This window comes from Hemiscyllium ocellatum, chromosome 47, assembly GCF_020745735.1.
Source record: "Hemiscyllium ocellatum isolate sHemOce1 chromosome 47, sHemOce1.pat.X.cur, whole genome shotgun sequence".
NCBI classification, from domain to species: Eukaryota; Metazoa; Chordata; class Chondrichthyes; order Orectolobiformes; family Hemiscylliidae; genus Hemiscyllium; species Hemiscyllium ocellatum.
The window spans coordinates 12,084,128-12,096,404 of record NC_083447.1 but is presented as its reverse complement, the minus strand read 5'-3'; the positions used below and the strand labels follow the sequence as shown (position 1 = coordinate 12,096,404).

Genomic DNA, 12,277 nt, shown 5'->3' with positions numbered 1-12,277 from the left:
GTTTTCATTCAATAGACCATCCTTTGTCCCATTTCACTTAGTTGCCGGTTTATTTCATTTAATAGAGTTCCAAAATTCCCTGGTGTGCTGAAGTGTTCCCAAACTTTACTCCTGAACAACTCTTCAATTATCCAATCTGCAGAAACAATTTCTCACTATCTACCTCTTCTGTTCCCCTGAATAAATTGTACGATGAAATCACTGCTTTGATCTTCCAGACTCCAGGGAATAAAACATTAATTTGTGTAATCGCTCCTCATAACTTAACCCTTGGAATTTTGGCAAATATTTCTGGTAAATCTACATTGCACTCCCTTGAGGCTACTGCACCCTTCCTAAGAATTGATGCCCAGGCTGAACACAATACTCCAGGTATAATGGAACTAAGGTTTTTTTGTAACTGCAGCATGTTTTCTTCTTCTTTCTATGATTAGACCCTGAGATGTAGAGGCCAGCATTATGAGGAGCACTTTGATCTTTTGTTACATAAGAAATATGAGTAGGCCATTCAGCCCTTTGAACCCTGCTCTGCCAATCAATAAGATCTAATGGTGCCTTAATCTAATTCCGCATGTGCTTATCCCCCCACTTCCAATAACCTTTGAGTCCCTTGATAATCAAATCTAACTCAGTCTTGAATCTACTCAGCCTCCACTGTTCTCTGGAAGAGAGAATTCCACAAACTAACAACAGTATGAGAGAAGAATTTCCTAGAGGCGCCTAAAGGACCATTTTAAGTAGGACACCTCTTACCCATTGAACTGTGCTCCCTGGCTCTAGATTCCCCCATCTGCCCTATCAAGCCCCCTCAGGATCTTCTATGACTCAATAGGGTCACCTCTCCTTCTGAACTCCAATGTGGCACTGTGGCTCAGTGGCTAGCACTGCTGCCTCCTAGTGTTGTTGAAACCCCTTAGTGAGAACTGAAAACGTGGGAACGGGGATGGTGGGGGAGCAGAGAGAAGATCTGAGAGAGTTATGGGATTGGGGGAAGGCTTGGTGACTGTCTGTGTGGAGTTTGCATGTTCTCCTTGTGTCTATGTGGGTTTCCCCCATGTGTCCCAAAGTTGTCTCCCAAAGCCCAAAGATGTGCAAGTTAAAATCATAGAACCTCCCACAGTGTGGAAACAGGCCCTTCGGCCCAACAAGCTCACACCGGCCCTCTGAAGAGTAACCCGCCCAGACCCATTCCCCTACGTTTAACCCCTGACTAATGCACCCAACCTACACATCCCTGAACACTGTGGACAATTTAGCACGGTCAACTCATCTAACCTGCACATCTTTGGACTTTGGGGGGGATACCAGAACACCTGGTAGATAACCATGCAGCCATGGGGCGAATGTGCAAACTCCACCCAGGCAGTCACCCGAGGCTGGAATCGAACCTGGGTCTCTGGCACTGGGAGCCACTGTGCCATTGGGTGGATTGGCTATGTTAAATTGCCCATAGCGTTTAGGGAAATGCAGGCTAGGTGGGTTAGCCATGGGAAATGCAGGGTTACAGGGTGAGTCTGGCGGGATGCTCTTCAGAGGGCTGGTGTGGACTCAATGGGCTGAATGGCCCGGCTTCCACACTGTAGGGATTCAATGATTCAAAGAATGCAGGCTGACCATGTTCAATCTTTCCTTTTGACGTTTTATTGGTAAATGCACATATGGATTCCTAAGGCTCTCTGCACCTTCAATTTCTTATTAAGAGGTTCAATCACTTTAGGAACCCAATGCAGGAGGGCTCACACTTGCTGTGACATTTGACACAGTTCTGACATATTTGCTCAATCCATTAATACCCCTTTGTGATGTTATGTTTCTATCGGTATGGCATGCAATCATTGCTTTATTAGGAGAAAGTGAGGACTGCAGATGCCGGAGCTCAGAGCTGAAAAAATGTGTTGCTGGAAAGGCACAGCAGGTCAGGCAGCATCCAAGGAGCAGGAGAATCAACATTTCAGGCATAAGCCCTTCTTCAGGAATCATTGTTTTATTGACAAACTTGGTTGTGTGGTTCCTAACCCTATTCTATTGGTATTCACAACTGAGCTGCTATCCCCCAACAAAGGAGGATCCCCCAACAAAGCTGCCTACAAAATCTGCCCATTAATGCAAAGGGCTCCACAATCAACTTTTAAGGGATGGTACTGAAACAAAACAGGAAGGGCATCTTGTGATTTCCTCTCAGTTGAACTTGTTTTTGCAGCCGATAGCTTTATAGTTCCATGTAAATAGTATATTACCATTTCTCAAGTATTGGTTTGTTCCATTAACATTTCCAATTGAATTAAAAAGAATTAGAATGAGATTTTACTGTCACATGTACAATGATACGGGAGTACAGTGAAAAGTGTACAATGTTGCCATTCCTGGTGTCATCTTAAGTGTAAAGGTACCTCTGTACAAAATCTTAGGCACTAAAATCTAATCTACTTGGAAATTTGCATCTGTTTATCTCTTTGTACAGGGTTCACAAAGAACTTCACAAAAAGGGTAGGAAGATCCCAAGTTCCCATCTGGGATTGCTACTGTGTTGGCTGAAGGTGTGGGATTTGGGTCATCCTGAGCAGGAATTGTCCCATTGCCCCCCCAGCCTCTGGTGCAGATGAGCCAGCAGAATCCCAGCACACTTATAAGCACAGCCCACTGTGTCTATGGTATCTCTGTGTCTATGGTCTCTTCCCATTCCCCTGCCAATTGACCCTGCAGGTACCTGGACACCAGGGTTTTATTGAATGGCGGAGCAAGCTGGGAATCAAGGCTTGGAAGTGAAGGGGGTGGGTGGGAAGAACACATGGAATTAGATGGAGGGATGACTCCTCCTTTTCCTAATTCTCATGCTCCTATCTTGCCTGGTGTGCAAAGTTGATTCCTGACAGCAGAAAGTACTTCACTGGTTGCAACGCCCCTAGTTTCTGGATTAGTGGTGCTGGAAGAGCACAGCAGTTCAGGCAGCGAAATCGACGTTTCGGGCAAAAGCCCTGAGTGTCATGCAAGGCGCTAGGTAAATGCAAGTCTGAACAGCTTGTCACGATCGATGTTTCTTGTCAATGAACATGTTTCCAGCAGTTGAATAATACTTTCTGTCTTTGTAGGGACCGTGATGTTTTTTTTCAATGAGGCGGTCCTGAATGTCAAACTGGGTTTATCTCAACTCAGTCGCTCAGCCGCTTACAGGAAACCCACGTGTGTGTTCCGTCCTCACTCAAGGCCGGGTTCTCACACAGTCAGAACGCCCAATGACTGACTGCACACTCTTGGAATGTAAATACAAGTGTCTGTGGAGAGGCGAAAGTGGGAGAGGCGGTTGAAGGAGCTCCCTGCTTGCAAAAACAAACTTTTTCACAGTTAGAATACAAACCACAAACACAGACAGCAGACCAAATCCACAAACGCAATTTACTGAAACAAGGCAAAGTCTTGAAAAAAATATAATTACTGGCTGGCTATTGAAAGCCATGGTTTGGAGGGGAGTTACTGACAAATATTTCTGGTGGAAAGACAATTCCTACTTAGGAGATGACAAATTGTGTTCTTTGTCTCTCTGACCTCTGGGATGGAAGAATTGGGGACAGGAGTTCAAGAAGTCAGAAAAATAAACAAGGAATATTTTATATTTCGAAAAACAAAAGTTTTATTTGGTTAAAAAAAACATCGGAGGGTGGACTCCTTTCCCTGCTTGTCAATTAAATAATGTTGGTGTGGGGTGGGGGAGGTGCTGACCCGTCGTAAAAAGGGCAACTGGGGGCGCACAGCAAGATCCCAGAAAGAGGGTCCCCTTGCAGCCCAAGCCCTCCGCTTTGGATCAGAGGAGGTAAAGGGGCCTGCACCCCGAGGCGAGGATGTCGGTCACCCCCACAATTCGAAACAGGATAAATTTATTGCCTCTATTGTAAAAATAAAGCTCAGGTTTCTATTTTAAAAACTTGCCTTTCTGATAAAGCTGCTGTCTAGAGAGGGATTCCCTCTGACGTCATTGCTTGGTTACCAGTAAACAGCGCGCTACACAGTTCCATATTTGGGCATGTACGTCAGGGATCCCGGATGGGCGGAGTTAGCTCGCCGAAAGGGATTTTATCGCCTTTTCCCTGCAATAAAGGGCAGTGGGCAGGCTGCAAGCGGGCGATCAGCAGCATCAGCTCTGTCGGCTTCACTCCAGCCAGTCTGGGGGGTATCTAGGTCTCAGCTTCCCGTCGGAATTTGCCCGTTTTGCCTCCCTCCCCCCTCTCGGTGTGTTGCTATTCCACCTGACGTCAGAAGAACAGCGAGTATATAAAAGAAGACAGCCGAGGATCTGGATTCATTCATAAAGAGAGCGGCAGCACCGAGGAACTACTACAGCGGCAGTGGCAGTGCGTTTTATTTCCACTCAGACTACACATAGAATAGAAAGGGGAAACAAAAGCCCAGAAACTGGATCCGAGGGGCGACAAATCCTGGGTCATCACCGACTGGGAGGACATGTACCAGGGATTCTCAGGCGACTTTGACTCGGCTTCCCGCTGCAGTTCCTCCCCTTCGGAGCCTCAGTACCTGTCATCCGTGGACTCCTTCAGCCAGAGCGTGGGCAGTCCGACCACCACAGCCCAGGTAAATGAATTAACTGTCCCCCCCCTCCCAGTTTGTTGAGGGGTGGGTGGGTGGGGGATGAGATTTCGGGTAGCTGCCTGTCTTGGTTAGTTTGCATGCTCTGTGCGGGAGGTCTGGTTGGACCCCTTTAAAAGGGAATAATAGTTAAAAAGGGCCGGAATCCAAACTTTCCACTGACATTCACCCATCCCAACCCTTCCTCTTCCTTTTTACCTTGTACAATTGAGGCAAGCAGATGTTTTGGCAGCACCTCGGTGACTGACTGATCTCTGCGCTAATGTCACACAATCTGGTGCAAGCGGTTGGTTGAAAGGCCGTTGTTGCAAAAAGAAAATCAGGTCGGCGCGCCCCGTGCAATTGACGAGTGTGTCCGCGGCGTTGCATTTCCGCCATGGCAATCAGTTGGAATCGGTTTATCGATCAGTTGCATCGATTTCCAGCCGACTTAGAAAAGCTGGCCGTTTGGGTCCGGGTGAGGTGCGTAAGGAGGTTGACGTATTGGAATGCTCCTGCTGACGTTACGCACGCACGTTTCCCCTCCCCCCCCAACTCTGCGACGCGCTGACGTCGGCGACGTTCTATTTTGGAACGTTGCTAGGCAACCCCACGCCGTCAACGCGCGCCTGGGATATTAGCATACCACGCACGGGGTCTCCAGGCCCCGCCCCCTCCCCAGCTTCCTTCCCTCGCTCTCACGGCCTGCGCGCCCTTTTTTTTTCGCTTCAGTTTTATGAATGGACGGGAGCTGCGGCTTTTTGATTGACAGTTGTAGCCCGGGGACGCAAGAGGAGACGATGCAAGAGGACGCAGCATCTCGATGCTGGCGTTTGCAATGCCCCCACTCTAACCCACCACCCCTTCCAGTCGTAAATCCGAGAATTATGGATACTGGAGATCCGAGACTAAATCTCAAACAAAAATAGAAATGTTGTGGTTCTGTTCGCCGAGCTGGAAGTTTTTGCTGCAAACGTTTCGTTCCCTGGCTAGGGAACATCATCAACCAGACTTTAAAAACAGAAATTGCTGGGAAGACTCATCCGTATCCAGTTCTGAAGAAGCGTCACTCTGCTTTATTTACTGAGTTTTTACCCAGCAATTTCTAGTTTTTAGTTTGTTTTATTCTTGGATGAGTTTTTTTTCCAGCAATTTCTGTTTTTAGTTTGATCTCTAGCATCCGCAGTTTATTTAATTTTTGCTCAAAGAACACATCTCGTTACCCTCTCACCATCAATACTCCCAATAAACCTGTTGGACTATTAGCCGGTGTTGTGCGATTTTTAACTTTGTCCACCCCAGTCCAACACCGGCACGTCCACAAATATTGCCAGAACTGCTGAGTTTCTCTAGCACCTGCTGGTATTGTTGGTTCCATTGTAAACCCTGCTTGATCTCAAAACGGTGTATTTCGGTTTTGGCAGTAAGATGCTCCTACTCCTAAATTTTAACAGTTAGACACAGAAGGTACTGCAGAATTAACGGGGCTTCTGGTAGTCACGGACGGGGACAATCCCCCTCGTCTAACCCCAAAAGAATAGATAAACTGGGGGCGATCATTTCACCTCTTGGCTATTCGGGTGGGCGTAAAACTGCGTGGAAACTGTCACTAATCTGCAAAGGTTTTGTAGGGAAGCTTTTCTTGGGGGGAGGGGTGTGTGTAGGTAGAGTTTGTCCACAAAATGGGGGGGGGGGGGGGGGGGGGGAGGCGTGGGCGAGGCTCTCTCTAAGATTTTGGTATCGCGGTGCGGCAGTATTTAATGGGGGGGGGATTTTCTCATTCTGACGACACGAGTCTCAATTAGACTCAAAAAAAATGAGCAGAAAGTGATGTGGTTTGGAAAGCTCCCTCACTGACAGCGATGAAGGCGTCCCCTAACGGCCCAGCGCGGAACTGTCCCTCTTTATAGTCTCATCTCCTCGGCCGCCAGGACTCGGATGTCAGAAGCAGAGTAGGAATACTGGATACAGTGTTAGGAATAAAAGCTGGGATCCAGGGAGGACTGTTATCAAATAGGGGACGATTATTTTTGTTGATGTTTCATGTTAACTTGCATGCAACCAGGCTGGCGAGACCCCTTAATTAAAAAGCAAAAATACCCACAAATGCTGGAAATCTGAATCTAACATAGGAAATTGCTGGAGAAATTCAGCAGTGTTTGCCAGCATCTGTGGCGAGAGCAACAGTTAACATTTCGGGCCCGGTGTCTCACTTCCTCGAATCTGCAGTTGGGTTCCCAGGAAGAGAATCCAAACTCGAAATGTTAAGCAAAAACAAAAGCTCAGCAGGTCTGGCAGCATACCTCACAGCGCCAGGGACCCGGGTTCAATTCTCGCCTCAGGCAACTGTCTGTGTGGAGTTTGCACACTCTCCCCGTGTCTGTGTGGGATTCCTCCAACAGTCCAAAAACGTGCAGGTTAGGGTGGATTGGCCATGCTAAATTGCCCCATAGTGTTAGGTGAAGGGGTAAATGTAGGGGAATGGGTCTGGGTGGGTTGATCTTCGGAGGGTCGGTGTGGACTTGTTGGGCCGAAGGGCCTGTTTCCACACTAAGTAATCTAATCTATGGGGAGAAAGCAGACGTTTCGGGACTCTTTCTCTTTCCCTCCCGTTGCCAGAGCCTACTGAGTTTCCTCCAGTCCCCTTGTGAAGCCCCCTTCACTCGTGGGGGGCGTTAGGCAAAAGTACCATTTCGCCGCTGGGTGAAAGGAGGCAGAGTCTGGAACATTATCTGTTTCGTTTGTCACTAGCCCATACCTCTCTCTTGTTCACTCACCTCCCCCTCTCCCCACCCCTCTCCTCACCTCCCCAACTGGACCCTGTAGGGAGGGAGGGTGAAATTGACATAGGAACCTCCTGGCGTTGGGAATGGAATATAAGCAGGAGGCTGTGACTGGGATTGTTGTGGGGAGAGAGTAGGATGCTGGAAAAGCGGGTCAGGCAGCATCCGAGGAGCAAGAGAATCGGGCAACAGTCCCTTATTGGAGAGGCTGATTAGGAAGGGATGGGGAGCAGTGCAGATGGTGCTGGCAGGTGGGACTAGATTGGGTTGGGATATCTGGTCGGCATGGACGGGTTGGACCGAAGGGTCTGTTTCCGAGCTGTACATCTCTATGACTCAATGTGGTGATGGATCATGCTGTAACAAGGGGACATTTAGACTTTATTATTGCTACATCCCATTCTGTCCCAATGTGTTTGTAATATTCGGCCATCTCTCCCAGGAGTGTACCACGGGAGTCGGAGAAATGCCAGGATCATTTGTCCCCACACTGACGGCAATCACCACCAGCCAGGATCTCCAGTGGATGGTCCAACCCACCGTCATCTCGTCGGCGGCTCAGTCTCAGGCTCAGGCTCAACTTCCAGCTCTCCCCCAGCCCAGCATCGATCCTTACAACCTTCCCGGGACCAGCTATTCCACCGGCGGCATGTGCCCCTATAGCAGGGGCGAGCCGTCCAAACCCACACGGTCCAGCCGCCCCCGGAGAGCACGGGATGAAACGGTGAGAGGGCGAGGGGGCACTGAGAGTGAGAATGGATGAGAGGGACACACACAGACTGTGTGTGTGTGTGTGTGTGTGTGAGAGAGAGAGAGTGAGAGAGGGACTGTGTGTGAGAGAGAGACTGTGTGTGAGAGAGAGAGAGACTGTGTGTGTGTGTGTGTGTGTGTGTGAGAGAGAGAGAGAGACTGTGTGTGTGAGAGAGAGAGACTGTGTGAGAGAGAGAGACTGTGTGAGAGAGAGAGACTGTGTGAGAGAGAGACTGTGTGAGAGAGAGAGACTGTGTGAGAGAGAGAGACTGTGTGAGAGAGAGAGAGAGACTGTGTGAGAGAGAGAGACTGTGTGAGAGAGAGAGACTGTGTGAGAGAGAGACTGTGTGAGAGAGAGACTGTGTGAGAGAGAGAGAGAGAGACTGTGTGAGAGAGAGAGAGGGACTGTGTGTGAGAGAGAGAGAGACTGTGTGTGAGAGAGAGAGAGGGAGACTGTGTGTGAGAGAGAGAGAGGGAGACTGTGAGAGAGAGAGAGGGAGACTGTGTGAGAGAGAGAGAGAGACTGTGTGAGAGAGAGAGAGGGACTGTGTGAGAGAGAGAGAGGGACTGTGTGAGAGAGAGAGAGGGACTGTGTGAGAGAGAGAGAGAGGGACTGTGTGAGAGAGAGAGAGGGACTGTGTGAGAGAGAGAGAGTGTTTGTGTGAGAGAGAGAGAGTGTGTTTGTGTGAGAGAGAGAGAGTGTGTTTGTGTGAGGGACTGTGTGTGAGAGAGAGAGACTGAGAGAGAGAGACTGAGAGACTGTGAGACTGTGTGTGTGAGAGAGAGAGAGAGACTGTGAGAGAGAGAGAGACTGTGTGTGTGTGTGAGAGAGAGAGAGAGAGAGAGACTGTGTGAGAGAGAGACTGTGTGAGAGAGAGAGACTGTGTGAGAGAGAGAGACTGTGTGTGAGAGAGAGAGACTGTGTTTGTGTGAGAGAGAGAGACTGTGTTTGTGTGAGAGAGAGAGAGTGTGTTTGTGTGAGAGAGAGAGAGACTGTGTGTGTGTGTGAGAGAGAGAGAGAGAGAGAGACTGTGAGAGAGCGGGTGTGAGAGAACAAAGTTTGAGAATCACAACACCAGGTTATAGTACAACAGATTTATTTGGAAGCACTAGCTTTCGGAGCGCTGCTCCTTCATGAGTGTTTCCAATTAAACCTGTTGGACTATAGCCAGGTACTGCGTGATTTTTAACTTTGTCCACCTCAGTCCAACACCGGCATCTCCAAATCGGGAGAGAAACTGAGTGTGTGAACGAATGACAGAGAGAAAGACTGATTGCGTGAATGAATGAGTGATAGGGAGAGAGCTAAGCGTTTGTGAGTGAGAGAGACTGAGGGTGTGGATGGATGAATGAATGTGTGAACGGGCGAGGGAGAGTGAGTGAGACAAGACTGTACCCAATCAGCGGTCAACCTTAAAAAAAACCTTTTATTTGCAAAAACATTACAGTTCGTGAGCGGAGCGTGAATTGTAGTTCACCTTGCCTACTCTCACTCTGTCCTTCAGTGTTACAGATACAGAGTAAAGCTCCCTCTACACTGTCCCCATCAAACACTCCCAGATATAGAGTAAAGCTCCCTCTACACTGTCCCCATCAAACACTCCCTGATACAGAGTAAAGCTTCCTCTACACTGTCCCCATCAAACACTCCCAGATATAGAGTAAAGCTCCCTCTATACTGTCCCCATCAAACACTCCCAGATACGGAGTAAAGCTTTGGATATTGACCGTCTCTCTGTCTGCCGTAGCTCACGGCCGAGGAGGAGGAGAAGAGACGCGTTCGCCGGGAGAGGAACAAACTGGCCGCCGCCAAGTGCCGGAACCGGCGCCGGGAGCTGACTGACCGCCTGCAGAGTGTAAGTAGCAGACCCCGGGGAATCCCCTCCAGCAACGACCCCCGGGACGGGACGGGACAGGAGGGGAGGGGCTGTGAAAGTAGCATCTTCCCGGGGAGGTAACTCTGGGATTGGGATTGGGATTGGGATCACTGCGTCCCGGGCCCCGCCTCTGGCCAATGGTGTTGGGGGGAGTCAGTGGGATCATTAATGGGGGGCGGTGTGGGGGTGGTTGCCGGAAGAATGTGGTGGTGGTGGGGGGGGGGGGTTGTTGACCTGGAGTGACCCTGTTTCGGGAGGGTTCCGTCCCCCGGGGCTGGGGAGGACACAGCGACAACTTGGGGCTCGTGCCCCAGCCGCGTCTTCACCCCCTCCCCCTTCATCTCTGTCTGTCTCTGTGTCTCTGTCTGTCTGTCTCTTTCCCCCTCCCCATTTCGCTTTCTCTCTCTCTCTGTCCACTGCTCCCTTCCACCCCCTCCCCATTGCTCCCTTCCACCCCCTCCCCATTGCTCCCTTCCACCCCCTCCCCATTGCTCCCTTCCACCCCCTCCCCATTGCTCCCTTCCACCCCCTCCCCATTGCTCCCTTCCACCCCCTCCCCATTGCTCCCTTCCACCCCCTCCCCATTGCTCCCTGTCTCTCTCTTTCCCTCTCCCTATTTCGCTGTCTCCCCACTTCTCTCTACCCCACCCCCTCCCAATTTGTCTCTTTCGTGTCTCTCTCTCTCTACCTCTGCATGTGCCTCTGTGACTGTCTCTCTCTGTCTGTGTGTGTCTCTGTCTGTGTCTGTGTGTCTCTGTCTCTATCTGTATGTGTGTGTGTGTGTCTGTGTCTCTTTGTGTCTCTGTGTCGCTGTGTGTCTCCTCTCTCTCTTTCCTCTCTCTCTTCTCTCTCTCTCCCTCATCTCTCCTCTCTCTCTCTCTTTCCTCTCTCTCCTCCTCTCTCTTCTCTCTCTCTCCCTCTTTCCTCTCTCTCCCCCTCTCTCTCTCTCTCTCCCTCTTTCCTCTCTCTCCTCCTCTCTCTCCTCTCTCTCTCCTCCTCTCTCTATCTCTCTCTCCCTCCTCTCTCCCTTTCCTCTCTCTCTCTCTTTCCTCTCTCTCCTCCTCTCTCTCCTCTCTCTCCTCCTCTCTCTTTTCTCTCTCCCCTCTCTCTGTCTCTGTGTAGCCCCTTCCCCCTTCCCCTGTATCCCTGTTTATAGCCCGCCCTGTCTAACGGTGAACCCTCCCGGCTGGTATCTTTTCTTCCCCCTGCCCTCTCCCCCCCCCCCCCCCAACCTGCCCCTGCCGCCAGGAGACGGACCAGCTGGAGGAGGAGAAGGCCGAGCTGCAGTCGCAGATCGCGGAGCTGCACAAGGAGAAGGAGCGGCTGGAGTTCGTGCTGGTGGCGCACCGGCCGGCCTGCAAGATCCCGTTCGAGGAGCCGGTCAGCCCCCAAGGGGCGTCCGTCACTGCCGAGGTGAGCTCTCTGCCGCCGCCTAACGCGCTTGTGGAAGCGAAGGAACCGCCTTTCACCGGGAGCTACCCACTAGAGGTACCGCTGGCTGGCAGCTCTTTCTATCCGCCCTGTGAGCCACCCCACTCGGCCTATTTGAATGCCAGTAGCCCCAACTCCTCATACACATCTTCATTTGTGTTCACCTACCCAGAGGGAAGCAGCTGCGGCCTCCTGCACCAGCGGAACAGTAGCAGTGACCAGTCCACGGACTCTCTGAACTCGCCGTCGTTACTGGCTCTTTAAAAACAAACACACTCTCTCTCTCAAAAACAAAAACCTGCTTTTAAAAAAGATTCTCCCCCCCCCCACCCCCCAAAGACTTGTCGGCACCCTCCCACCTTCGCCTCTCTCTCTCAACCACCCTCCCACGGTTCATCGTCTTTTAGTTAGAATAAGCCCCCCCCCCCACCCCTTCATTCCAATTTCTCCTGGGGAGGGGTGTTGGGGGGGGGGGGGAAAGAGGCTGCATCGTGTGTGTGTGCTTTTTTTCTCCTCCCCCCCCCCCCCCCCTCTCAGAGGGGGATTGGAAGGAACTTTGAGGGGGATTGGAAGGAATCTTGAGGGGGGGTTGGAAGGAATCTTGAGGGGGGTCTGGAAGGAATCTTGAGGGGGGGTTGGAAGGAATCTTGAGGGGGGTCTGGAAGGAATCTTGAGGGGCGATTAGAAGGAATCTTGAGGGGGGTTGGAAGGAATCGTGAGGGGGGATTGGAAGGAATCTTGGGGGGGATTGGAAGGAATGGTGAGGGGGGGTTGGAAGGAATGGTGAGGGAGATTGGAAGGAAGGGTGGGGGGGCTTGAAGGGTGAAGAAACAACGCAAATTGAGGAGGGGGAGAGAG

General features: G+C 50.7%; 1 protein-coding gene across 1 annotated transcript; it reads left to right on the top strand.

Moving 5' to 3' along the window:
• Nucleotides 1–4,202: 4,202 nt before the first annotated feature.
• fosb (FBJ murine osteosarcoma viral oncogene homolog B) lies at nucleotides 4,203–11,781 on the top strand. Its single transcript, XM_060856106.1, has 4 exons — nucleotides 4,203–4,584; nucleotides 7,804–8,085; nucleotides 9,860–9,967; nucleotides 11,237–11,781. Exons 1-4 carry the CDS (start codon nucleotides 4,456–4,458, stop codon nucleotides 11,681–11,683), a joined length of 966 nt encoding a protein of 321 aa, XP_060712089.1. The 5' UTR covers nucleotides 4,203–4,455; the 3' UTR covers nucleotides 11,684–11,781.
• Nucleotides 11,782–12,277: the final 496 nt, after the last annotated feature.